This window comes from Balaenoptera borealis (assembly GCF_965194805.1).
Source record: "Balaenoptera borealis genome assembly, chromosome: 13".
In the NCBI taxonomy this organism is placed as follows: Eukaryota; Metazoa; Chordata; class Mammalia; order Artiodactyla; family Balaenopteridae; genus Balaenoptera; species Balaenoptera borealis.
Genome location: NC_138870.1, coordinates 57,888,573 through 57,916,434, shown reverse-complemented (window position 1 = coordinate 57,916,434; position 27,862 = coordinate 57,888,573). Strand labels below are relative to the sequence as shown.

At 41.6% G+C, this 27,862-nt stretch overlaps 1 protein-coding gene across 3 annotated transcripts; it reads right to left on the bottom strand.

The window, feature by feature from the left end:
* On the bottom strand, window positions 1-27,104 carry SLC35E3 (solute carrier family 35 member E3). Of its 3 annotated transcripts, XM_082351730.1 has the most exons (5): window positions 26,466-27,101; window positions 25,519-25,629; window positions 21,445-21,603; window positions 17,694-17,776; window positions 10,893-13,349 (listed from the first exon to the last, which is right to left on the bottom strand). In XM_082351730.1, the coding sequence occupies exons 1-5, from the start codon at window positions 26,865-26,867 to the stop codon at window positions 13,163-13,165; spliced, it is 942 nt and encodes a 313-aa protein (XP_082207856.1). In that variant the 5' UTR covers window positions 26,868-27,101; the 3' UTR covers window positions 10,893-13,162. The 3 variants fall into 3 exon arrangements, with proteins under 3 accessions (XP_082207858.1, XP_082207856.1, XP_082207857.1); XM_082351732.1 differs by lacking the exons at window positions 10,893-13,349; window positions 17,694-17,776 and adding an exon at window positions 1-625 and having other exon boundaries at window positions 26,466-27,104; XM_082351731.1 differs by lacking the exon at window positions 25,519-25,629 and having other exon boundaries at window positions 26,466-27,103.
* Window positions 27,105-27,862: the final 758 nt, after the last annotated feature.

Below are 27,862 nucleotides of genomic sequence, written 5' to 3'. Positions count from 1 at the left end.
AATGAGAAGTACACATAAAACACTGGCTGTACACTGAAGTACGTACATTGGTTATTTTCAGGAAGAACTCATGCCTGATTGAGTTATGAGCTGGAGTAAAGTGCTTTTTTCATGGACATAATTTTCAGTAGATAGAACAACAATAAATCATGGACAGGAACACGGAACTAAAGATGTGGTTTTGAGAATTACCAGCTTAGAACTGATAGTGAAAGATAATGTCTAATAAGTATCTGACACTGGTTTACCCACTGGTTGACAGACAAGTTTTCTGCTCTCAAGGAGCTTTTTTTTTTTTTTTTTAATTTTTAAATTTTTTTATTTTTGTCTGTGTTGGGTCTTTGTTGCTGCATGCAGGCTTTCTCTAGTTGCGCTGAGCAGGAGCTACTCTTCTTTGCAGTGTGCGGGCTTCTCGTTGCGGTGGCTTCGCTTGTTGCGGAGCACGGGCTCTAGGCATGTGGGCTTCAGTAGTTGTGGCACACGGGCTCAGTAGTTGTGGCTCACGGGCTTAGTTGCTCCGCGGCATGTGGGATCTTCCCAGACCAGGGCTCGAACCCGTGTCCCCTGCATTGGCAGGCGGATGCTTAACCACTGCGCCACCAGGGAAGCCCCTCTCCAGGAGCTTCTAAGAGAATAAAGAAAGAGGTCAGGATGGAGGTTTGCTGAATATTCAAAGCTAGGGGCAAGGAAGTAAAAGAGAAGTCAACAGGAAACCACTTAGGAAATGCATTAGTTAAAGAAACATTTCTGCAAGCAGTATTGCTTATTAGCAAAGCAGAGCGGTTACGGGCTACATGCCAAAATGTTGAGACAATCCTCTGATAACTGTAACTGTAATGGTTTTATCCAGCAAAATGAGATTCTACTCACACTAATACTACTTTAAAGGATCTTGCTTTTCTTCCTTTAATAGAGAATCCTTGCTCGCCCAGAGAATTCTCAACACGAGAACATCCTGAATTAATGGGCAAGTGTCAATACCACAGGTATCCCTAATTACGAACACTTTGTCAGATTCACAATAAGAATGACGATTAATTTTTCATCCCTGTGTCACATACATCGTCGTATTCATTCCAAAAGTGATTTAAGTAGATGTATAACTGATTCGCTTTGCTGTACAGCAGAAACTAACACAACATTGTAAATCAACTATACTCCAATAAAAGTGAATTTTTTAAAAAGTGACTTACATTTATAGTGCAATCACAAATCTTATTCTTTCAAAAATAATCCTCTTAATAAACTCAACTTGCATTTTTCTTCCCCAAAGACATTGGCCACAACCGGAGTTTAAACAAGACTTTCTCCCGTCGTCCGTGTTGTGACTGTGCATGCATTCTGGGTTAGCCCAGAGCCTGAGGCTGTTGAGCCTGAATCAGTGCCCTACGAGGCAGATGCTGGAGAAGACAAGTCTCATTTTCATAGGCTGAGGGCAGCAAACTGCATTCCTTCAACCTCAAGTGTCATGGAGAAAACTCTTCCAATTAGAAAAGAAGGCTCCCGGAAAAGCATATGGAACATTTTTAATTTTAATTAAAATTTTAGAAATTATGCATTGAGATTTTAAAGTAAAATTTTAGAACTAATTTAAATAGAAGTGGGGAGGGTGGGAGGGAGGGAGATGCAAGAGGGAATATGGGAACATATGTATATGTATAACTGATTCACTTTGTTATCAAGCAGAAACTAACACACCATTGTGAAGCAATTATACTCCAATAAACATGTTTAAAAAATAAATAAATAAATAAATAGAAGGAGTAACAGATCTAGGACAACCAGCTGTTCCGCATTAGGAATAATATTAGAAATTGGGGCCAGAGAAGTGGCCCAAAATGTCCCTCTTGGTCACTCCATGTTTAGCAGCAACACATATTTATTTATTAATCACATGTATGTATGTATTCATTCATTCATTCTTTTAATCTTCCTGAGAAGTTCTGCAAATGGCTTCACCATTTCCCTCCTCCTGAGCTGTTTTCCTCACACTTTGCTTACATCCTTTCTGGTTCCAGCCACATATCTTGGGTCAGAGAGTCCACTCCTAAGACTTCTAATCTCACCTGTAGTGACTTCCAAAGCCTCCTTGAAGCCACAAGATCACCTGGTTCAACACCTGTACCTTGAAATCTGATCATTCAAGATTCCAGTCCAGGGGGACTTCCCTGGTGGCACAGTGGTTAAGACTCTGTGCTCCCCATGCAGGGGGCCTGGTTAGGGAACTAGATCCCCATGCATGCCGCAACTAAGAGTTCACGGCACGACTAAGGAGCCCACGAGTGCAACTAAGGAGCCTGCCTGCCAACAACTAACGAGCCCATGTGCTGCAACTAAGGAGCCCGCGAGCCGCAACTAAGAGCTGGGGCAACCAAATAAATAAAATAAATATATAAAAAAAGATTCTAGTCCATTCTCAGCATTAAGTATCCCAAAACAATAAAAGGTGCCTTAAATTGTTCGTTTGTTTTTGTTTATTTATTTTTAGGCCATGCAACACGGCTTGTGGGATCTTAGTTCCCTGACCAGGGACTGAACCACTGGGCCACCAGGGAATTCCCTGTTTTTATTATTTTAATAAATGCACACAAGACAAAAAACTCTTCAACCTACCAACCATTTATAATACCATCTCTGTTAATCTTTACTGTTAAAGGTTCCACAAGCACTTGAAAAGAATGTGTGTCCTCTGCTTGTTGAGAAAAGGGTCCTCATGAAACCTGTTAGACAACTTCACTCTCAGGCCACTTGCTCTATCCACTTCTGACAGAGGTGTGTTAAAAATCTCGATTATCCTTTTAATTTTATTATTGCTTGTTATGTTGTTCATGATTGTTTTCTCTCTGTTACACTTTTCCTTTGCTTTTTTTTCCCCCGTCTTTTCCAACTTTCTGTTGAAGAGATGCAAGGGAGGATCTGGATGCTTGTTCCAAACTCCTGCTCTGATGGGAAAAAACCCAGTCACTTCTGGCACAAATGTACTTTTTGAAAGTGGAGAAATAGATTTAGCCCCTCATGCACTCTCCTGCTTTGCCTGCGCGAAGTCCAGAAGTTTGTCAAAGGATGAGTCCTCATCCTTCACCTGTCACCTCTGTGTTTCTGGCCCTTCCTGAATGGGAGAATGGAATACAGGAGCAACGAAAGACAGCGAGACCCGGAGGGTGAGGCAGAGCACAAGCAGCTCCTGCAGTTTTTGGTGGACAATTCAACCTTGGATTTTAGGGATAGCTCTTTCATTCCTCCTTCTCTCTCCCTCTCTCTGCTTTCCTTCCTCTAAGGTAACATTGAGGTTTAGGGGGAATTCTTCAGGGAATTAATAAAAGCTGCTGTAGGGAAATGCATTCATTCGTCAAGTATTTAAGTGCCTGCATTTGTATAGATCAATGAATAAAACAGACCCCTATCTTTGTGAAGCTTACACTCTGGTGTGGGGACGGACAGTAAACCATAAATATATGACTATGTTAAAATGGTACAGTATAAAGTTACAAGTTCTATGGAAAAAAGAAAAAAGTATAGGGCAGGGTAAGGAGAGTCCAGATTGCTGGGAGTGAGGGTGAGGCAGGCCTCGTGGAAAACGCGAGGCTTTTGAGGAAAGACTAGAAGGAAGTGAGTTAGCCACACAGACAACAAAGAAAGGGCTTCCCAGGCAGAGCTGGAGCAAACGCCCCAAGCTGTGAGTGCGCCTGCAGCGTGCAGGGGCAGAGTGTGAGGGCCGATGGCGGGGGCAGAGGAGGGGCTGAAGGGTGAGAGGAGATGAGGTCACACGCTACATAGCCCTGAGGCCGCTCTGAGGATATGGATTTTTGAGTAAAATGGGGGCATCACTGCTGGGTTTCAAGCAAAGGGGGGACACGACAGGATCGCTCTGGCTGCTGTATCGTGAACTGTGGGGAGTTAGGGTAAAAGCGGGGAGATCCTTTAGGAGGCCATTGCAATATAAGTGGAAATGGATGAAGAGGTTGGATTCTGGATATGTTTGGAAGGTAGAGCCAACCAGCCTGCCAGACTGGGCAAGAAGGTAAGTAAAAGAGAAATGTCAAGAATGACTCTGAGATTTTTCATCCGAGCAAACGGTAAGGGGATGTTGCAGGAGGAGTGGGTTTGGGGTGGGGGAAGATCAGTCTGGTTTTGGGTGTGTCGGTTTGAGATATCTATTGGACTGCCCGGAGTCTATTGGACTGCGGAGATGTTGAGGAGGTCATCGGACTAACGAGTTGTATATGAGATGCCCCAAACTTTCCACCTCACGTGCTCTCCTTGTCCCTCCACTAAACTCCAAGCCTCCAGTGGGCAGGGGAGGTCTGGGAATTCAAAGCCCCTAAGAGAAGACCTGCGGTCAGCCAAGTAACTGAGAGGCCAGGCTTTAATCACAAAGCCCCTCATAATCAACTCACCTCATGGCCCAAACTCCGGCCATCTCCTTCGTATTCTCCCCACAAGGGCGGAGGCAGTCCTGCACGAACTGTTTGAAGACGAGTTTTTTACTTTCAGTCCATTGCAGAGTGATACTTTTGTAAAAGACAAAATCAAATGCCTGGCTATCATAGCAGTACCCAACTGCTACAGAAGTTTCTCAACACTGATTCTCAATTTCTGTACGTACTTTGTTTGAACAGGTAACAAACTGCTCATGGGCTGGCACTGGTCCACAGACCATACCTTGAATGGCACTGGCCTAGAGGACTTTTATGGCCTGCATGATCCAGGAGTAGTTCATAAACCCTGTGATGGTCATTCTTTGAGTGAACTTCATTTCTAGCAGGTTCTAGATGTTCATCTTGACTTCCTGATTTCTCTGACCCCTTAGGGCAGGGAAATTCAGACTGTCCCACTTGGATGTGCATCTTCACACCAGGGAAAAGGGGGAGACCAAGGTTGGGTTAGAATGGAGATAAACATGACAACATTCAGGAACCCATGAGGAGAGGCCATACTTCTCCACAGCCACACAGCGCTGTGTCAGGGGAAGAGTGGACAGAAGTTCTAGCTCATAGTTTCCTCGGCAAAATCCCTGAGTTTCAGAACAGCATTGAGCTTTTTCGAGGTGTAAGAAATTCACAGGCTTGACACCCCTGTGAGGAATGCTGTTTGAGTACAAGCGCTGGATGTCCTCAAGATGTTCTTTGATTACAGAAGAATGGTCCTCTGTTTGGCTGAATTCTCCATGACAAACATTCTGTGATAATAAGCAGACATTTCCTTTCAGCACACAGGTCCTCACCAATGTCCACAGTCCTGTGTGTGAGCACTGGGAGACCTTCTAGTGAAGTTCCCTCTTCCTATGGTTTTATGGAGGCCCTGGACCATTATTAGAGTGAGTTTTTCCTAGGTCCTCTTATTGAATATCTGTAGAACCTTCATATTGATGCCCGGCTCCAAGATCTAGGCATGACCTTGTAGTCATTGGTGATACTGCTTCCTTCATCTACCAACTTAACTTGAAGAACTGGGGGAAGTAGTGGGGATGAGGTAGTGACTGAATAGGTGTAAGGTTGCTGGGGCAAGGGGAGCATTGGGTAATTGGGGATGACCAAAGTCAGGGAGCACAAAGAGGATGGTGGAGGGCAAGGTAGGCCACCTCCCACTTGGTTGGAAAGTTTGTTCCTGGTTGGAACTGGTTCACTCACCCCAAGCCAGCAATAGCCCCATGTTTGGACCCCATTCGTGAGTCCCCAGGTCCATCAGATCATTCCCTCTCTTCCATCCACCTCACTCGCTGGGGTTTGGTGCTCTATGGAATGCAAGGATGGCTGGGGTCAGGCTAGCCACTAGCCTATCTTCACTTTTAACCAGTTACATTTACTTATTGCTTCCTGGATTGTAAAATCTATCAGATAGATCAAGTCCTCCATTTTTACCCCTTTTTACCCTCAAAAGTTCACTGGCATAATTTTAGCTGCAAGTATCAATTAAAAGTGGCTTAGGGCTTCCCTGGTGGTGCAGTGGTTGAGAATCCACTTGCCAATACAAGGGACACGGGTTCGAGCCCTGGTCTGGGAAGATCCCACATGCCGCGGAGCAACTGGGCCCGTGAGCCACAACTACTGAGCCTGCACGTCTGGAGCCTGTGCTCCGCAACAAGAGAGGCCGCGATAGTGAGAGGCCCGCGCACCGCGATGAAGAGTGGCCCCCGCTCGCCGCAACTAGAGAAAGCCCTCGCACAGAAATGAAGACCCAACACAGCCAAAATAAATAAATAAATGAATAAATTAAAAAAAAAAAGTGGCTTACACAAATCAGGGTTTATTTCCATCTAGAATAAGAAGACTGGAGATAGGCAGCTGATGGCATTGCTTAAGCAGCTCAGCACTTCTGGATCAGGTTCTTTCACCGCTCCTTTACCAATCAGCACAATTCTAGATATCCATGTTCTGTGGATGTGGCAACATGGTAATAAGAGAATTTAGCATGTCTAGCCTCTAGAGGGTAGGTGAACAAAAACAGGGATAGGTATTTGGTTAGGAAACCAACTGTGTCTTCCATAGCATTTTTGCCTACTTTTCTCTGTATAATGTTTTGGTAAATTGTATAAAGCATTCCGATTCTAACAAATATGGCCAAGGCGTCACTCCATAATTCTCTAAGAACTCCAGTCCCAAGGTTAGTCTTGCTTCCAAACTCCAGGCAGAGATAAACCTGGAGAGTCTGCTCATTCCTGTGGTAAACTGCAGCTCTGGATATCCCAGGAGATCTCAACAGACTCATTGATTTTGAGCCTCCCATCTCTTGGGTTAAGGCCCACCCATCACTCTCCTGCACTGAACTGCTGTCTCTAATTTTAAACTGAGAAAACAGGAATTGAGAAAACAGGAAACTGACTTTTTGGGGGTAGTGTAAGAACGAACAGGAAAAAAATGAAGACATTTGGTTGATACAGATCATTTGATTTTAAAAGGAAAAATAATCTCACGTAGGTAACAAAATAATTCAAAATTTAGAAGTGAATATGAATCTAAAACTGCTCTTAAGAAATAAAGTCCTATTTATTTATTTATTAAAAAAATTTTTTTTTGACTGTGCTGTGTGGTAATTGTGGTATGGGTATTTCCTAACCAAATACCTATTCCTGTTTTTGTTCCCTGACCAGGGATCGAACCCGTGCCCCCTGCAGTGGAAGCATGGAGTCCTAACCACTAGCCTGCCAGGGAATTCCGATAAAGTTCTTTTTAAAAAAGGCATAGTCCTGGTTGGTTAAATAACTATGCAGGCTTGTTCTTGTGGTATACCTAGTATTTATGAGATATTTTTAGTTAAATAGAAAAATGTGAATTACTATGGTTTGGGTGATGTTCTGTTTTCCAAATTAAAAACAGTATAGCAAAAAACATCCTCCAAATACCCATAAATAATTAGTTGAATTGGCAATAATTCACCTCCCAGTGATCTCATGTGAAGTGTAAAGCAGACTGGATAAATCAAACGAAACCATGTCTTCTAATGTAACAAATATGAAAATTAATGTTTTGCATAGACTTTTAAAAAACAATATATGAGTAATGAAGTGCATATGAACAAGAAAACAGTTCTCATAAGGACCAAACAAAATCTTTCTCATTAATTTAATCTAATATGCTCTCAATGTAAGTGAATGAGAAATTACAATTTTAATCTGAAAAAGCAGAATCAGGGGATTCTGAAGATGGAGGGTCCCTTGGAAATCACCTGGATCCAAGCCCTCATTTTATAAATGAAGAAACTGAGACCTAAGAGGCAAGGGAGTTGTCCAAAGCCAAAGGCCACCCTGGTCAAAAAGGCAGAGTCTGGACTGGAGGCCATGATCCTGATGTCTAAGCCAGCCCTGCTCCCAAACAGACTGGCCTTTCTCTTGGCAGGTTTCTTTCCCCTTTGTGAACCTCAGCAGTGATAGAGACAAGAAAATGCGTAACTGATCACCCCTTAGTGGGCTTGCAAGATTGTTTTTTTCAAGGTATGCTGGTGGTTCGCAAAAGTTAACTGTTGATTTTATTAATAGCAACCCACATTTCAAGTATATTCAGGAGCCAAAAACAAAACTCCTTTTCAGAGTAAAAGATCATCCCTGTTACAGAAGTATGTGCACTTCTTCCAGGGTTACACAGGGATATTTTGTGCTTTACAATTTTAATCCTGTAATAATAAATTAGCATTATGAAAAAAGTCGTAGACTCACACACAAAAAGCCCCCATTCATGTCAAGCAACATTCAATATTGCTTGAAATATTGCAGTTCTGCAATAGCAACAGAATTGTCTATACCCTGGGATCCATTTCCTTAACTCTCATACACTGACCACTCAGCTTTCTCCAACCCACTTTTTGCCTCCATCACGCCACTGAAACAGCCTTACTAAGGTCCACAGTAAACTGTCAATAAATACAGTGGTTATTTTTCTGTGTATGTCTATCCTGACCTCTCAACAAAACTGTCACCTTTGGCCATCCTCTCTCCCATTATATCATCATCCTTGTTTTCCTCCTACCTCTTTGACTCTTCCTTTTCAGTTTCCTTTGCAGAATTACCTACCACTGCCAGTATATGCTGGAGTTCCTGAAGGCTCAGTTGTAGACTTTTTGCATTATACTGTCTTCCTAGGTAAGCTCATCCTGGTCTATGCTTTCATCCTCATCAGGCATACTCCAGTAACTACCCGTTTATCTCCACTCCAACCAAAACTCTCCTGTCCCCAATAAGACATACAGATGGCTAATAGGCACATGAAAAGATGTTCAATATTGCTAATTAATAGAGAAACGCAAATCAAAACAATGAGATATCACCTCACACCTGTCAGAATAACCATCATCGAAAAGTCTACAAATAACAAGTATTGATGAGGATGTGGAGAAAAGGGAACCCTTGTACACTGTTGATGGGACTGTAAATTGGTGCAGCCACTATAGAAAACAGTATGCTTCCTCAAAAAACTAAAAATAGAACTCCCACAGGATCCAGCAATTCCACGCCCAGGTACAAACATATCCAGAAAAAAATGAAAACTCTAATCTGAAAAGATCCACAAACCCCAATGTTCATAGCAGTACTATTTACAACAGCCAAGATATGGAAGCAACCTAAGTGTCCATCGACAGATGAATGGATAAAGATGTGGTGCGTGTGTATACACAGACACACACACACACACACACACACACACATATATACAGAAAATGGAATATTAGCCATAAAAAAGAATGAAATTCTGCCATTTGTAGCAACGTGGATGGACCTAGAGAATATTATGCTTAGTGAAATAAGTCAGAAAAAAAGAAGAATGTATATAGCAAAACAGAAACAGACTCACAGATATAGAAAACAAACTAGTGTTTACCAGTGGGGAGAGGGAAGGGGGGAGGAGCTCCTTAGGGTTATGGGATTAAAAGAAACAAACTACTATGTATAAAATAGATAAGCAACAAGGGTATATTGTATAGCACAGGGAATTATAGCTATTACCTTGTAATAAATTTTAATGGAATATAATCTGTAAAAATACTGAATCACCAAGCTGTAAACCTGAAACTAATATTGTAAATCAACTATACCTCAATTAAAAAGAAAACACTCCTGACTTCTAGACCTGTATATCTGATTACTTGATTAATAATTTTAATTGGATTTCTCAAAGATGCCTCAAAATCGAGATGGCTATGTATGAACTCGGGCTCCATCCTCCCCACCCCAACCGTCTTCTCGCGTTTCCTACCTCAGAGAGTGGCGCCATCCTCTATCGAGCTGCCCAAATCAAACACGTGTGATTCTTGACTTGATCCCCTCCATATCCAATCCATCTCAAGTCTACTTGATCCCATCTACTAAATCCCCTTCATCTACCAACTTCGTCATCTCACCACCACCCCTTCAAGCGATCACGTCTCCTAGCATCTCTCTGGTTCTCTTCCAACTGTTTCAAAACGAAGGGGTCGACCGTGGTGACGTTTAGAACACTCCCTTCTTGCTCTTACTTGATGCCTAACAACGCCTACAAGGTCCTCTATGGTCCGAGGCTGGCCTCCCTTTCCAGTCTCGTGTCATACCACATCTCCCCTTCCCTGAATGTAGCCGCTACGCTCCATCGTTTTTGCAGTTCTTTAAACTCATCATAAACTCCTCCAACCAATGGGCCTTTGTATGTGCTATTCCCTTTTATCAGAATGCAATCCCCCTCTCTTTGCTTAGCTAACTTCTATATGCCCATCAGATTTCAGTTCAGTTGTCCTTTCCTTGTGGACACCTTTGCTGACAGCCAATCCTGGGCCAGATTCTTTTGTTATATGCTCCAGAGAACCATGTCCCTTTGAGTTTGTAATAATAAACTCACATTTTAATTTAATTAATGTCTATCTTTTCTGGTAGACCAATGTTTCTTAAGATCACAGGGAACACAGGAGTGTCTTTGCACAGTGCCTAGCACAGTATTTGGCACAAAATATATGTTCAATAAAACTCTGTTGAATGAATGAAATGATCATTGTATTCCTGACGTTAGCAAGTATAATCCAGTTCAAGTTTGGAAACAGAAATGCAAAACAGAATCTATCTAATAAATCTGGTCTTCATTCGTTTAATCAGACTTTCTCCTTTGGCCATAATCATTCACCCAACAACTATTCACCGATGGGGTCAATGTGGAGTGCTCGATTAGTGCTGTTGCTTTTAAGTAGATTTTTTTTAGAAAAGATGACCACTGATTTGAAACTAGCAAGATTTAAAAAGTATTTTTAAAAATGCAACAGGAAAAAGCTTGCTTCATTTCATAGGAAAAGATTTCTCCTTTATGTTATTTTAAAAGGGAGATGAGGATCTTGTTTCATTAGATGCTGCATATTTGGGAGCTGGACAGGCCACTGTTACCCCTGCATATACACAGATGCCATCCTTCTTCTGCCAGTTCTAACGTGCAACTTGAAAGTAAAAACATCAGGTTCTCTTTATTTATAACAGGCAACAGCTGAAGCCCAGTCATCGAGTATACAATAAAAAACAAGTGCAGTTACATCCGTAACAAAAGGACAGCCAGCATGTTTTCTTCCATAGCACTGCATTTCTGGTTTGTCTCTATGGTTGGTCCTTATGGTCTGGTACATTTTTTCCCCAGGAATTTCCTTTTCAATGGGAAGATGGTCTTCAGGGCAAAAAATGTTTATCAGACTCTAGTTCCAGGAGTACATATTTTATTCACTTATAAATACATACCCCTCCATGCTATCTTGTTCCAACCTTCCTTGCATTCCTATTGACATCAGTCATTTATTATAACTCTCCAACATTTATTATAAATCCCCTCCCCAAGTTGTATTTACAGTTAAGAAGAATTTGTACATGGCACAAATCAACTCAGCTGTTAGTGCACAGAAGTCGCATAATCCTCTGAAATGCTGAAATACTTTTCTCCAGCTTTTGGGAAATAACTATATGTTAATTTAAACATACACAGAGAACATTTCTTAGACAAACGTAACTCCTGAGGTTCATCTGGCAAGACAATCTGCTTTGTATTTCTTAGCACAATAAAATGTATCTTTGGAAACGGAGAAGAACCAAAAGTATTTAAAACAAAAACAGAAAACCACACATAAAAATCACACAACAGATTGACTGATACATTGAAATTCTGTCAAAATAAGATTTTCAGTGAGGCTTTTCATTTCAAACAGGCCAGGAAAAAAATAATCCTAAAAGGCATATTTTATACATGTGGTTCTTCGTCCTCCTAAGTGTTGTGTTCTCACTTGAAGTTTCTAAACAATGTTTAGAAAAAGAATTATTTATTACAAGAGGGATTACCTGTTTCAGTCAATTTATTGTGAGAGGTTATCAACAACTGCTTTGAATTCTCAAATGTCAAACGTTGGAAGGCAGAAATAGACTTTGCAATTAAATATGTGGCACAATTATTTCCTTAAGTATCATGTATTTCCCCTATAACATTTTTTTAAATTATCCCTTTAAAAAACTCATGGAACTTGTTAAATATTGACTGTTTCTCTACTTCTCTTTCAAATCTTTCCTCGTATCTTCATCAAGCTTCTGCTTAGTCTTTGATAACATTTGCCTTGACTTGCTGCTCAAGAATTTTCCTCAGCCCCCTTAGAAAGGCTGACATAGTTCACTCCAAATCCTTCAGTGCCAAAGAAAGCTCGACGGATGCCTCACACGTGGCGGGTAGGGAATGACAGCAGGAAGGTAGTCTTAAGAAATTACCAACATGAAATGCTCAAAGAGGCCAGAAGAACAGTCACCAGGATAAGAAGAAACCTGCTCAATTCCTCCTGTAGTCTTTTCTTTGAGCCATTTAAACATGGAGCTATTTTGTTTTTTAACTTCATGTATAGTTTCTAGAGTTCACTGAGAGCTCAAAACAAGAGAATACCTACAGAAACTGTATTTTTTTTTAATAACATCTAACTTCTTACATCAATTTTCTACTAGAGAAATGGTACTTTTAGAACCGGATTTTGGCTTATGGTCCCCTTTACTACACTTTGCTTTCTAGAAATGTTATTTCATATCTATAAATGAAAAAAGCAGGAAGTTATACTAAAACAACTAAAATATCAATAGAAATGCTAGCTTTAAATTCTGACTTGAATACTTTGGCCTAAATTATAACAGAGCTCACATTGGGGACCACCTACGAGCAAGTAGAGGAGTCCTATGTGTCCTTCCTTAAAAACCACTACACGTTTGTAGTACAGTGATCTGAATTCCTTTGTCACCATTACAGAACTTTAATTTCATGTACTTCATTTGATATAACCAAACATTCTGTATACTTCATAGAATCATCTTTGAAAAGAAGCATGAGCCATGTTTTAGAGAATTACGTTTTTTAAAAAAGGTACTCTAAAAGAGAAAGTCATATTTATTTTACTTTATTTTTATTTAAAAATTTTTTTAATTTTTGGCTGTGCCACATGGCTTGTGTGATCTTAGTTCCCTGACCAGGGATCAAACCTGCACCCTTGGCAGTGAAAGCGTGGAGTCCCAACCACTGGACCACCAGGTAAGTCCCAAGAGAGTCAGATTTATGAATAAAATTTCCTTTGCTTAACTTCTTTCAAACCATCATTTAATGCATTTTGCAATATAATTTTTGTTTCATCTTTGAAAGTAACTTGCACACTTAATACTTTTTTTTTATCTTCTTCAGGCGACTTTCTTTTCTCTACGAAAACCTAATTAAGGACGTTGCACCAATTTACTCTTACTTCCTTCCTGTTCACTGAGTTTAAAATGGGTATAGGCAAGAATGCCAAATAGTGTACATAACATGCCAAGACCCTGATTAATGGACAATGGGTCCTTAAATAAAACATATCCTCCAAATAAAGTAATGCAGAACTTGAAGTGTCCAAACATGTTATAGCTGAGGTTTTTGGATAAGGATAAAAAAGAACAAGCTAGATGTTATATTCTCACACACACACACACACACACACACACACACACACACACACACACACACACACACACACGAAGCAAAGGCTTCCTGTGCCTGGAGAGAAGTGCACGAAATGCAGACTAAACAGCGGCCCCACCCCTGCCCCCATCGCCCCCTCTCCCACCCCGTCTAAAGAACGGGAACTTCAGTGAAGTGCTGGCTTGATCCTAGCTTCTTCAGGCAGGTTTTAGCAATTAATCAGTGACAGGAGACTGCCTCAACTCTCCCTGTTGACCTCTCCAAAGAAGAGAAAAAGGGCTGCAGTACAAGGGTGGGGAAGGGATTCAGAACAAGGTACACAGAAGGTCTTCTGTAGAGCAATTTGTGATGCTGTTTCATGGCGCCATTTCTAAACTTCCCTTGGCAAATAAGGTGAGACGTGAAAGGCGCCAGATGGCTGACGCAAGGTCAACACAGCCAGTGTGCTTAAGTTTAGGGGGGAATCGGGGACACAGGATGGAACACCACTGAGCACCAATACATGCCAGGCACTACGCCAGGTGCATATATAACACCATTTTATTTAAGCATCACATTTCCCTTCACTGTGGTATCACTCCTCCCATCTACAACTGTAGAGGCTTGAGGATTTTAGGTAACTTAGATCGCAGAGTTAGTAAGTGGCAGAGCCAGAGGTCAAACATAGATGGGTCTATTTAACTCCAAAGTCCATGTTTGAGACGAGTAGACTGCCAGTAACTTGCTGCTGGATTAGGGTGTTTCCAAATCACTGTTCATTTAAAAGACAAACTAAAGACACACAAATGGTTCCTTTATAAATTATTCTCTTCCCGTATTTTAAATAGTTTTTTATATATGGATTAGTACTTTATTATTTTTCAGATGTCTGATATGTACCCACCTACTCTTCCTAAAAACAATACTAGAAAGAGCGACCACTCTGTGCCTCAGCATCATTGTGAGGATTAACTCAGCTAATGTGCGCGAGGCTTCGAGCACCCAGTAAGCACCCTATGGGTCAGCTATCAACAGCAGTACTTAGGCATAATAAACATCTGCCAGGTGCTGGACACATTCTCTCAAGCACTCACCCAACTTTGTAGGTACCACAACCCCCGTTTCATAAGTGATGAGAGTGAGACCCGAGATCTCCCACGACTCACGCAGGCCCACAGGCAGCGGCGGGGCCGGGCTGGCACACCTGGACCTGTCCGACCTCAAAGCCCAGGCTCCCTCCTCTGTTCTGAGCCCAACTAAGCAGCTTGGAAGTTGCTTCCGAGCAGGAGAGCAGGGGCTGAGTCACCAGGGTACCTGTGCTGGCCTGACCCAATAGGGGTAATTTTCCTGCGGGATGGAGGACCTTCCCAAGGAGGTTAATTATAACCGTAATAAACCAGGCTTCGTTCTCAATTACGAGCTATCTTCAAGTGAACCGGCTCTCACACTTCAGCATTTCCTTACTCCTCAGCCTCGCTTTGAAGTGGTCATGATCTGTTAAAAATATTTATACGAGAGGAAAGGCAAATTTAAAGAAATTCTTCAATGAATCCTTTTGTAAATTAGAAAAATAAAACAAAACGGGAGCAATCTATACCCGACATCTCCAATTCCTCTCTCTAATTCTCCACTCTGCTCCGCTCAGCTTCCACCTGGACACGCTGAGTTCTCGTCAAGATCGCCAGTGCCCTCCACCGCACCACACCTCTTCCTCCATGCATTTCCAGCCTTCCTCGAGCTTGACCTGTCAGCGGCCTTGGACACAGCGGACTCCCCTTCCTCCTCACTTGGTTTCTACACCCTGTCCTCCTTCCTTCCACCTTGATTGCTCCTTCTCTGCCCCTTCCGCCTGGCTCCTGTCATCTCTCCAAACTCTAAACACTGAGGTGACCCAGGACTCGGGCTGTGGGCGCCTCTTTTTCTTTCACTTGTTTCCTTGGTAATCTCAGCCAGGCTCACTGCTTCAAACCACATCTACACACTACTAACTCTCTCCGGAATACCTCCAGCCGAGACCTCGACCTTGAACTCAGGCTCATTTTACCCAAAACTGAGCACTTGGTCTTCCTCCCCACCCCCAAACCTCCTGGGGGCTGTCCTATTTCAGTCCATGGCAACTCCACCCTGCCGGGTGCTCAGGCCCAAACCGGGTGGCAACCTTCTTTCCTCTCTCATTCTCCACATCCAGTCTGCCAATAAAACCTGCTGGCTCTACTTGAAAATATATCCAGAACCCAATCACTTCTCACTATGTCCACTGCGACTGTCCTGGTACCAAACCACCATGGCTTCCTGATGGCTTCCCTTCTTCTCTTGCCGCTTTCAGTACAGTGGTTCCCAACCAGCGGTGATTTTGTCACCTGGGCAAGGTCTGGACACATGTTCGGTTTTCATAATTGGGGAAAGGGATGCTACTGGCATCTAGTGGGCAGAGGCCAGAGATGCTGCTAAACATCCTCCAGTGGACAGGAGAGGCCTGTCCACTGGACCAAAAAGGCCAATAGCACTGGAGTTGAAAAGCCCCCCCGGTCTGTTCTCAACACAGTAGCCGAGAAGGATCTTATTAGAACAGACATAAAATCATGGCATTTCTCTGCTCAAAACTCCAACGCCATCCTCTCTCACTTGGTGTAGGAGTCCTCGTGTGAAAGTTCTGCTCAGTCAGGCCCCCTGTTACTCTTCAGGGACAAAGAACCCACCCTTTGTTCTTCCTGCTCCAGCCACACAGGCTTCTTGTTCCTTCCAGCCTCTCACCTGCTGTTCCCTCTGCCTGGAATGCTACCCACCTTGCTCTGCACAGAGCAACCTCACTTCCTTCAGGTCTTTACTCAAAAGTACCCGTCTTGCTGAGGCCTTCCCGACTACCCTCCGTAAAACTGCATCCCTGCCCCCAACATGTCACATCCCCTTTCCTGCTTAACCTTTTTCTCCTTATCACTTAACACAATCTAGCCCTGTATATGCCCATTTCTTACTTTTCTTGTATATAGCCTGTCTTCCTCCCCAGAACTTAAGCCTGTGAGAGCAAAGATTTTTGTCTCTTTGGTTCACTACTATATCTCCGGTGCCTGACAGACAGTAGATATTCAGTATGTGAATATTTATTAAGTCAAAGAACAGTTTATAGTGGGCATTCAATAAGTATTTGTTGAATGAATGAATGGATGTTCTTAATCAGGGCACATACTTGGATGCCTTGATTTGGCAGCATGGTGCATAAATCCTGGGGCTAGACTACCTGGGCTCGAATCTGGACACCACACTTCTCAGCTGGGTAACTCCAAGTGAGTTATTCAACCTCTCTGTGCCTCTATTTCCTCTTCTGTAGAATAAAATGATAGAATTTATCTCTTCGAGCTGCTGTAAAAACTAAATGCTTAATACACACAAGATGTTTGGAACAGTGCCTGACACAAAATAAACATTTATTAAGTGTTGTTTATTTTTTAATTTTTTAAAAATATTTATTTATTTATTTGGTTGCACCGGCACCTTATTTGCGGCACGTGGGCTTCTTAGTTGTGGCATGCAAACTCTTAGTTGCGGCATGTGGGACCTAGTTCCTGGACCAAGGATCGAACCCGGGCCCCCTGCATCGGGAGCACAGAGTCATAACCACTGCGCCACCAGGGAAGTCCCCAAGTGTTGGTTTTTTTAAAAAAAATTATTATTATTATCACTGTTATTTACTGATAGTTGGCAAATACGCTGCTTTTTTACTTTGTTGACATCTTGGTCTTCACTCATTAAAAGCAAAATGTTAAAAATGGGCAGTTGAGTTTGATTCAGACATTCAAGTCATGACTCCACTTCTTGATTTGAAGTAATATTGAGAAAAGCAGGCACACCCATAGCCAGATAAGTACAAAAACAAGCTCAAAAGTCAGAGTAACTGGTCTGAAATTATTTTCTGTTATTTTGATTAACCACACCTTTACCTTATTATTATCGAACTATCGATAACTGAAAAGTGATGGAAAATATAAGTATCCACCCCATTATTCACTCAACAAATATTTATTTAACCCTACTATGCACAAGGAATGGTGCTCTATGTTAATTCTGATAAGGGAAAAGGTCACCTATTCCCTAAGAAAATTCAAAAGCATTTATCATACAGAAAGCTAACCCATTTCCCCAGTTCATAGTTCTTTAAATTTCCACAGACTCTAGTAAGAGACTAAAAATAACTCACTCTACTCAATTCAGGCATGCAATAGAAAGTGTGAGACTCAAATAAGGAAATCAATGTGACAGAGTTTTGGAGAATATAAAAGACTACGCATTTGTAAGTTGTTAGGAAAAGGATACGTGACTGGTGAAGTGTTCCCAATGATCCAATAAATCGATAAGTTCACCATGAAAGCTATTACTCCAGAGAGCAGGACCATCAGCTACAAATAAACCAGAAGAATCATTAATGCAAAGCAGCTGCCATCATTGCAATCATCAAGTGAAAATACATTTCATCAGGCACTTCTATCAACCATTAAAAACAAGATTTTTAAAAAGAGAGAATCAAGTTGGGAGACAGCAAGAACTGAGGGTTAAAGAGCAGAATGAGTAGTATGCACAAATGTAATTTTGTCTACAAAATGCAATGGAAAATTCTCCAACAATATCCTGCCTCTGCATGTAAATCTCCAGATTCATTTTTCTTATCTATCCAAAGAAAAATTAGTTTGTAATAATTTCTTACTATTAAAGTAATATATATTCATTACAGAAAAACCAGACAATAAAGATGAGCAAGAAGAATATAAAGAATTCTTTTTTTCCTTCTAGTTGTATTGAGATATAATTGACATACAGCTCTGTGTAAGTTGAAGGTGTGCAGCATCATGATTTAATTTACACACATTATGAAATGATTATCACAGCAAGTTTAGAGAACATCCATCATCTCATGTGCATACAAAATTAAATAATAGAAAAAGAAATAGAAAAAAAGGTTTTTTCCTTGTGAAGAGAACTCATAAGGAATTCTTTAAATCCCAACCACTCACCACTATTAATACGTTGGTATATATCCTTCCAGATCTTTTTTCCACTGAATTGTTCATATTTATTCTTATTTAAATTCAGTCAGTAGACATTCATTAGGTATCTACAAAACTAGGCCAGGCCTTGTAAGGAACACAATGGGTTCCTGCCCTCAAAGATCTTAGAAACCGCTTGAGGACATGATAAAAATCTTGATAATCATAGCTTATACTTATATAGTACTTATTATGCACCAAGAATTGTTCTAAATATTTTACATAAATTAACTCATTTAATCATTGCAAACAGCCATGAGGGAGTAAAATATCTTCCCTTTTTACAGACAAGAAAACAGAGCACAGAGAGGTAAAGCAACTTGCCTAAGACACACAGCCAGTAAGTAGAAGGGCCAAGGTACTGGAGTCCCTGCTGCTAACCTGCTCTGCTATGCTATCTCTTAACCACATGAAAGAGACAGTGCAATACTGATGATGAACAGCTGAAGATGAACAGCTCAGGCAAGAAAAGAAAATGAGTCCTGAGCTCTACCTCATTAATAGGCAAACAGACGATAGGTTCTGTAGGACTCTCTAGACAGGAGATGTCCTTCTGGGCTGCGATAGCAAGAAAAGTCTTTGGATTTCAAATGCATGTTTTGATTACAGAAAGAAATAACGGGGGCAGGAAACAGTATGGGTCAAAGCATGGAGGCATGAAAGCCCAGGTGTGTGCATGGGATGGTGAGTAAACCGACTCGGCTGAGATGGGGGACCAAAGCGGCTGTACCACTGTAGACACACACACAACATTCTGTACAAACGTAACCCACAATTTCATTTTAAAAGTTATAAAACCATTTTCTATTTCTGAAATAAGAGAATCTAGAGAAAATATTAGTTATAATTTGAATTAGTAAGAAGTTTAAATTCCAAAGAAAATGTCATATTTGAAGATTCTTTCTGTCCCATGTGGGTTTTCTCAGTTTTTAAATCAGTGCAGTCAGAAGAAGACCAGGGGAATTGGATTTGCAGCCTATTTAGGTAGAAATAGTAACACCTTATTTGTTTTACAACAGTGAGTTCCATTAAATCTTCAACTAAGAGAAACTTGCTCCTTAAAGATTTTAAAAACTGTTTCTAGAAATGTGTCCTTGTTAATTTTATTGAGCTCACAGGATGTCACATGCCAATTTCTTGATGACCTGGCACATCATTAAAAACACAATGACATGCTCTACTTTGAGGCAATGATGCCCTCTAGGGACAAGAAGGAATGCAGGTGACTTTCCCTTATTCAATGGCCTCAGACTGCTGTGCTCTTGTTTCTTTGACCTTTTTTATGGCCTTTCTGCTGAGGTCCTCGTTTTCACATCTGTCAGAGGGCCAGTCACATAAAGCCTCTCCCCTTCTAGTCTAAGGTGCTCAAGCTGCAGTGGTTGATAGGCAAGATGACCAAGATGGGTAACTTTTGTAAAAGCAAGAGAAGATATTACCTGAGAGATGGTCCAGTGATTTCCACCTTGGGAAAAAAGCGCAAATGCTAAAGTATATGAATTCGAAACAACTATCAATCTGCTCACAGGCAGCCTCGCAGGGTGGTTAAGAATGTGGACTTTGGATCTGGAATGCATGGATTCAAAGTCTGGCTCTGCTGTGGACCTTGAGTCAGTTACTTAACGCTTTGTCTCTCAGTTTCCTCATCAGTAAACATCTAATAAAGTTGTTATGAGGATCAAATAAGTTAATATTTGCAAAGAGCTTAGAATAGTGCCTGGAGCAGAGTAAGGGCGATGCAATTTGGATAAATCAACACCACCAGCAGAAAAGACGTTCCCATTGATTGTGTTAAAAGTATGGGAAGCAGAAGTTCCTTTCCTAAATAGGGGGATTATACTTTCTAACTTTATTAAAAAAATGTCCCCAAAGTACAGGTCCCTTTGATCTGGCAATTCCACTCTAGGACTCTATCCCATAGAATAAAAAGCAACAGTTCATGAGGACACATGTACAGGATGTTTACTGTAATACTGTTCATAGTGGTTAAGAACTGGAACTATTATACAGGTACTGAAAGAATGATTTGAAGGGATTTGCATGGGACACTGTTAAGTGAGAAAAGCAAGATACAGAAAATCATGTGTAATATGATCCCACTTCTGTAAAAAAACCAATGTGTAATTTATGTGTACATACGTGCATGTGTGCCTGTGTATGTTGTATGTGTTTACATGTGGGTATGCACAGCACGGAGAAAAACATGGAAGAACAAACACTAGAGTGTTAACATGACTTATTTCAAGGGGCAGGGGTGAGGTAATGGGATGTTGATGTGTGTATGGGTAGGAGGGCTGAGGAAAAGGAATCCATGATAAAAGCTGCATATATAGGGAATTCCCTGGCAGTCCAGTGGTTAGGACTCCACGCTTCCACTGCAGGGGGCACGGGTTCGATCCCTGGTAGGGGAACTAACATCCCACATGCCGTGTGGCACAGCCAAAAAAAACCTCCCCAAAACCCAGCATATATAATACGGTTACATACATATGAAATTAAACATACACACACATGCGTGTGTCTGTGTATATGAAAGAGATCCATGAAATGATCATCACCAAAACGGTAACAGTGTTTATCTTAATGTGGCAGGATTCGGGGGGATCTTCACTTTATAATTTTATGTATGTTCAAAAATGCATACAATGAGCATGTACTACTTATACTATTACAAGAAAATCAACCAAGTTATATTTTCATTATTTAAAAAAAAAAAAAAATGCCCGAAGTATTGGTGGGTAATAGCCTGGCGGGCTCAGCACAGTAACCAGACATCAGAAGACCTGAATTCTAGTCCTGGTTTGGCCACTGACTGGCAATTTAACCCTAAGCAAGTCCTTCAATCTTTCTGTGCCTCAGTTTCTCCATCTAATGAATAATCCTTACCTTGCCTCCCTTAAAGGGTGATTATAAAGACTAAATGTGAGAATGGATCTGAGCTAGTGCTCTGAAAACTAAATATTGCATTAATAATGGAGAAATTATTATCATCTTGTTTCTTAGACACCAAAACAATTAGAACTTACCAAAGCAGAGACTGACCAGGGACCAAATATTCCTCCTTCTGCGAACACCGGCTCAAAGAAGGGCACGGCGACCAGCAACATGGCAGATGACATCGGGGCCTGGTAGTACAGCAGCTGCATCGAGTTTACTTGCAATTCATGCTGTTTGGCTCCTACCCACTGAAAATTAGGAGAGAGAACGAGTCAGGCAGAAAAAAATAGCATCACTCAACAAACAAAAGATGCAACTCTAGCCACAAACGTGGGAATGTGAGGCAGGGCAGGGCGAAGAGGAAATGTCTAATGAGTCTACAAGATTTCAAAGATCAATAATATATATGTATATCCTTTAAGCTCCCTGGATGAAAGGAGCTTTATAAATTCAATGTCTGATAATCTATTTTCTTCTCAATTATAAAGGAGAAAAAAAATCCTCCCTTCCCTCCTGATCCGAGTAGATGGGGAAAGTCAATGCATACCAGGGCCCACAAGCATCAGCGATCGTGGGAAAATTAGGCAGGAATGGAAATTTCTAAGCAGGCTAATATTTATAAGCAGGATAAGCAGGAATACAGATGCAGTGTCAGACTTCATTTCTTTCTAAAAATGGCCCCCAAAACGAAGACTGGGGGGCAGGGCGGACTCTAATTACAGATTAGACAGAAACCTCAGTTATCCCAGGTGGCTGCCAGTATGTGTGGCCAGAAAGGTATGTGAGGTCTTTTCATTCACTTCAGAAAACCCAATCGATGGTAGAAGGAACATTCCTCTTTATGGCTGACGTTTCTGTGGGTAATCCCACACCAATACTCCTCAATAAACTAGATAATCACAAACTTTAAAAGACTATCCTTCTGTAGAACCAACACCCCAAAGCCTCAAATCCCATCAGTTCTCAAAATGCTTCACAAAGATAACTGAAAAGGAGGCTTTAGAGAAAGCTTGATCGGACTGTCTGAATAAGATCTGGCAGGAACAGCCAGGCTTTTGAATAACTGCTCCTACATAATCCTTTTTCCTGTAGGTCCGGGTATCCTGTTACATAAACGCTAAGTCTATAGAAATTCACCAAGACAAAAATAGAAGAGCAAGAAATCTGAAGCATACTCCTGTCAGCCTTAATAAGAGTCTGCTGTGAACATGAAGGACAAAGAATTGATTCTTTTGCTTGGGACACCGCAGTAAGCAAAAATGAATGCAGAGGGTATGTGCACAGCCCTGTGTTGCTCCAGCAGCCTCTCTGGGCAGCTGTGTGTCTCTGACACAGGACAGACAGCCTGGAATGGTGGTGACTCTCAGGCCTCCACCTGCCCTCACTGCCGTGAAGCCTGGCTTCCGCCCACCAACCCTCTCATGAAACTGCTCCCCAAAAGGGCACCTTCACCTCTAGTGGCCACACCGAAGGACTGCCCTCGGTCCCCTTCCGGCCGGAGCCCTCTGCAGAACCTGCAGATTTCTCTTGGAAGAACTTGACTTCTGGTTTGCGCTGCTTCCTCACTCACCTGTTCCTTCACTTACTATCTGTAAGGGAGATGTCTGGCTTTCCTCTTTCATCTCCCTGACTGATCTTTTACTATCCGCTGATATCTACAGCTCTGACCTCCTTCCTTGAGCATCCTTCAAGTCCCACCTTCAACAGCTTACTGGCCATCTTCAGTCAGATCACCTGAAGGAGCTTGTTTGAGATTAAGCTGATTACTTCCTTCTCCAAATTAGCTCCTCCTGTGTTGGTCCAATAATTAATGACATAATCTCCTCCAAGGATCAGACTCCTTATTTTCCTCATTCTCACATTCAGTTAGGTCCTACTAATTCTTTCTCCAAAAGGTCTCTGAAGTCTGTTTTTCCTTTCCACGTCCAGTACCACTGTCCTTGTTCAGGTCCCTCCTGTCTTCCCCTTAAACCATGGAGCACTTCCTGACTGCTCTGCCTGTCACCCTGTCGTCCCTCTTATTCATCCTTCACTGCCACCAGAGTGAAGTTTCTAAAACACAGGGAATGATCAAGTCACTGCCCATCTGAACTCCTCTCCTGGTACCTGTAGGATAAAGGGCACACTTCCTCAGCATAACACTCAAAACTCTGCCATCTGGTCTCACCCACCCCTCAGCCTTGTCTTTCCACCACGCAACTGGAGTCCGGTCCCACCAAACAAATCAAGTTCTCCAAAAATGCTCTGTACTTTCACACATCATTGCAAAGAAAGACCTCTGCTCTATTTCTTTGCTAAGCGAATTCCTGTGCATTCTTCAATTTAAATTGTTAACCTTCCCATAAAGTCTTACCTCACTACCGCCCTCTTGCAGAACTACCACTTCTTCCCTGGTGCTCCTCAGAACTTGCCTCATACTCTGAGCTATACTACTTGTCATCAGCTGTCTCCATGTGTTTCTGCAATGCTGGATTATAGCTGCCCTTTATCTTTATATCAAGGTCGAGCATAAAGCAGAAGAAATGTCTGCTGAATGAATGAAGGAGTCAACCATCTTTCTACAACTAAAACTAATAGCTGGTCATTCATCTCTTAATTCCTTTTAATGCCCTAGCAGTATAAGAAGAAATAACTTAGAAATTATACCAGGTTACAATGGGAAAATACAACTTTCCTTAAAATGAATTTTGGGAGGGAATACACCTATTCTGTACCAGTACTTTTACCATTTACTGATAATCAAAAACTCTGCCCATGACTTAGTCTACAATCATTCCTCGGTCAATCTCATTTCAAATATCTACCTGAGAGATACACAATCCTTTGATTCCACCCTATAGCAATTTTGAAACTTGTGTGAACAAAATGGTCATATTGGCGCGGACAGTGAGTGCTCTGAATTGAAGTGATGTGTAAGGAATACAAGAAATTCTAACGTTCAACAAATAAAATTTCTTGCTATATCTAATAAATAATTAATCCATACTGGGTCAAAAATAAAGTCCATTTAACAAAAAAGAGAAATAGGAATGTTTACTTACTGTATCTAATTAAAAACTTTAAATTTAAACTCACTGAAGTATGCCCAAATGCAATTTTCTTAAAGCACAAACCTGAGCTTCCTCTGATTTCTCTCTGCAGTAAAAGACAGAATATCTTGAGGCCAAGTGACAAGATTGAGCGGGTTCTCCACCCGCTCATGTCACTGCTCTCTTTCATTTAAACTGCTTCTCTGCCACTAAGAAATGTATTCAACCCCAGAATTTTCACATAACGATGTTTCTGAAATGACCAGTACTAGAAAATTTAAGATGCTAAGGCTGTATTATTAAACTCCTAGCATTCATAACAAGAATGCCTTAGTTTATAACCAGTGGATGTTTATGAAAAAGGTAAAATTGGTCACACATTTTGGCTCTGATTCCCCATATGCAGGCACTGGAAACCAGAATTTCCAGTCCAAGGTTTTCAGTACAGAGGAAACACTGTTTCACTGTACCCTTCGCCATTCACTATTCTTTTCCCCACTACATAAGAAACAAACAAAAATACTTGTTGAGATTTTATGGTAATGAAGTAAGTGAATCCATGAACAAATGTCAAATAAATGGCCGTTACAGGCAAGGCACCGCGCTAGTGCAAGAAGTGAAATACCCATTGCTATAAAATATTGACGGAGAAAAATGATTAGAATATACAAGCTGTAACAGCAGCATATCTTCTGAGGCAAAGATTTATAAATCTCAAATTTTCCTTTCCTGTTCAAATTTCTGCACCTGTACTCACTCCTTCACAGTAATGTCATAATTAAAGAGTAAATGGTAAATACAACCAATGGACTCAATCCTCAAGTAAAAAGTCTTACTATTCATTTTGTAAAGATTTCCCAGAAAATAATATATATACCATCACCCCAAACTCAGACTGTTAAGCATGGGTAATATACACTTACAAACAGGTAGGGAGGTACTTGGTGAGCATCATACACCCAAGTTTCTCTGTCTCCTTTCTTCTCTTCACCTTGAGTCAGACAATTTATGCAATTATGCTTTCTTCCCAACAGTCTATTGTCTCTATACTGTATTGTCTAAACCTTGGGGCACAGCTTCAAAATTTATGAAATCTGCTAAAAAGGGCACATAAAGAAAAAAAAAATTACCAACCACTTGATAAAGGGATGTAACTAAAACACCAAGAGCAGCAAACACCGTTCCAAGGAAATTAAACTTCACATCGTAATAAGAATTTAGGATTACACCTACAGTTATAGGAATCTGTAAAGAAAAAGAGGTAAACGTTGTTCAGATTAAATTTATGAGACATAAAATTAGTATTCCTTTCACAGTGTCTTGAAAGGTTAATCATAAAAACATCATTAGGAAACAATGAACCTCTATAAATATTTTTTCCATTTAAAAAAACGGACTGGTAATCCTGTTTCTTCAAAATGAAATATGATAATTCTATATTTACGCTCACATTTAATTCTATTTAAAATTCTGGGTAAAATGAGTCGATGCATTACACTTTGCAAGAAAATACCACATGCGTGCACATAGTAGTAAATGGACCCCAAAACCAGTGTCTAAACAATATATAAACATAAACATATAACAAAAGCATTAAGATTTTAAATGCTGTAAGTTATGAAGTGCTAAGATTATTTTAGTCTATCTTATTTAAAGACGCTGAAGCCTCTGCAGTATGTCGCCGAAAACATATCCTGAGACTTAACATTTTACGTTTATCATAAACGTTTTTCAGTTTTTCAGTTTGAGCTTTTGCACTTAATCCCATACAGATTTGCATCACCCAACACAGCTTTCTTTTCTTACCGATCATAGCATTTAAGGATTTCCATCAAACAGTAGTTATTAAAACTCACACAAGCACACTCTACTGGGCTAAAAGCCCAATAGAGCGCCAAGATGGCTTTTTTTCACCTTCCCCAAATAAGCCTGAAGTTCACTTGCTCACAAAGGACTCGTGTGGATTTCCAGATCACGGGAAAGAGCGTGGCGCAAGGTTAACCATTCAAATTTCCCGGGGAGAAAGACTGTCCAGGAGGTGGGTTGTTAGAGGTGCGCCTCGCCCAGCTGAAGCTACTCACCAGCGTGAGCTGTAATTTGGTGGAGAAGGTTTTCTTATAGCAGAAGGTCTGGATGACTATGATCACCGGCGTGGTCATGGCCTTGGCCAGCTGATAGGTGCCTATGGTGTTGTTCTGCAGAGATAAGTTGGTGAAGACCACGAAGCCACAGAAGCTGAGGGCCAGGAGGAGGAGCTTGGAAGGCGGCAGACTTTTGGGGGCAAACATGTCCAGTTTCTGGCAGACGTACAAGCCCAGCCAAGTTACCACGAAGTGCACCAGGGTCAGGCTCATGTTGGGGAAGCCGTAGTGGACATAGATCCATTTGTTGAGGAACACGATGCAGATGGACACCAGTAGGTTGAGCAGGAGCCCGGCGGCGATGCGCCCGCTGCCTCGTACTCTGTCCGCCAGCGCTGCCATGACCCCCGCAGAGCGGGGGCCCTTCACCCTCGGAAAGGGGCGCCCGGCCTATCTCCAGCTGCCCTTTGCCTCCTCCTCCGTCGCCGCGTCCTCGCAGCCCCCGGCTTTACGGTCCGGCCGGGGAGAGGCATGCAACCTCTGGGTCCCAGGCAAGCAGCAGCCTCAGCGGATCACACATGCTCTGCCACCGCCCATTCAGCCGGCGACTACGCGGCAGCACGTCTCGCGCGCTCCGCCCCCTTCCGCCCGCGGCCACGTGACTCGGGGAGCCCACGCTTCCGCCCTTGAACAGTTCAGGAAGCGGCCTCTACCTGCGCAGGCGCGTTGAGCTCTGGGTGCGGAGAGCTGCGTCCTTGGTCCACTACCTCCTGGGTTACCTAAACCTGGCTGCGCCAATCTGGGACCCGTTTCTTGTTTGGTATTTTCTGTGTCTGTTGAGTCGACTTGCTAGGTATTGTTGGTGCTGAGCAAATTTAGCCCTCGCCAGACAGGGGAAAGCATTACTTCTTGAAACCATATTTTTAGACATTTTATTTTAAAACTCCAAACATACAGAAGAGTAGACAGTATGATGAACCCTCATATACTCATCATGGTTAGTAAACTATTCAGATTTTTTTTTTTTGAATCAATGTTTGGTTTTTCATCGTCCTAGAAAAGTGTCCATTTTACTTAGATGTTCTAATATACTTGGTCAGAGTTGTATATGGTATTCTACCATATTTTCAATTTATTTCATCTGTTGTTACATCACTTTACTTATTCTAAACATTATGCATTTGAGTGAAACTTCTGGGTTAAAGGGTAGATGGTTGTTTATAATAGAATATTTGAAAAGGCCAATAAAATAGACAGTTATCCACAAGAATAGAAATAGTCAAAACTTTCCCCAAAGATTGTACCATTTTACATTCCCCAGCAATGTGTCCCAGTCACAGTTGCTCCACATCCTCCCAAACATTTGGTTGTTAGTCTTTGATTTTAGCCATTCTGAT

What these genes read in the sequence shown, in the direction of transcription:
- SLC35E3 (XM_082351730.1), bottom strand. Translation starts at nt 26,867, where the DNA reads ATGGCAGCGCTGGCGGACAGAGTACGAGGCAGCGGGCGCATCGCCGCC. An exon ending in CCTGGTCAGTCTCTGCTTTG is followed by an intron (nt 17,777 to 21,444) that starts GTAAGTTCTAAT and finishes GTTTATTTGTAG; the next exon opens with CTGATGGTCCTGCTCTCTGG. An exon ending in GGGAACACTTCACCAGTCAC is followed by an intron (nt 13,350 to 17,693) that starts GTATCCTTTTCC and finishes CAAAAACCTCAG; the next exon opens with CTATAACATGTTTGGACACT.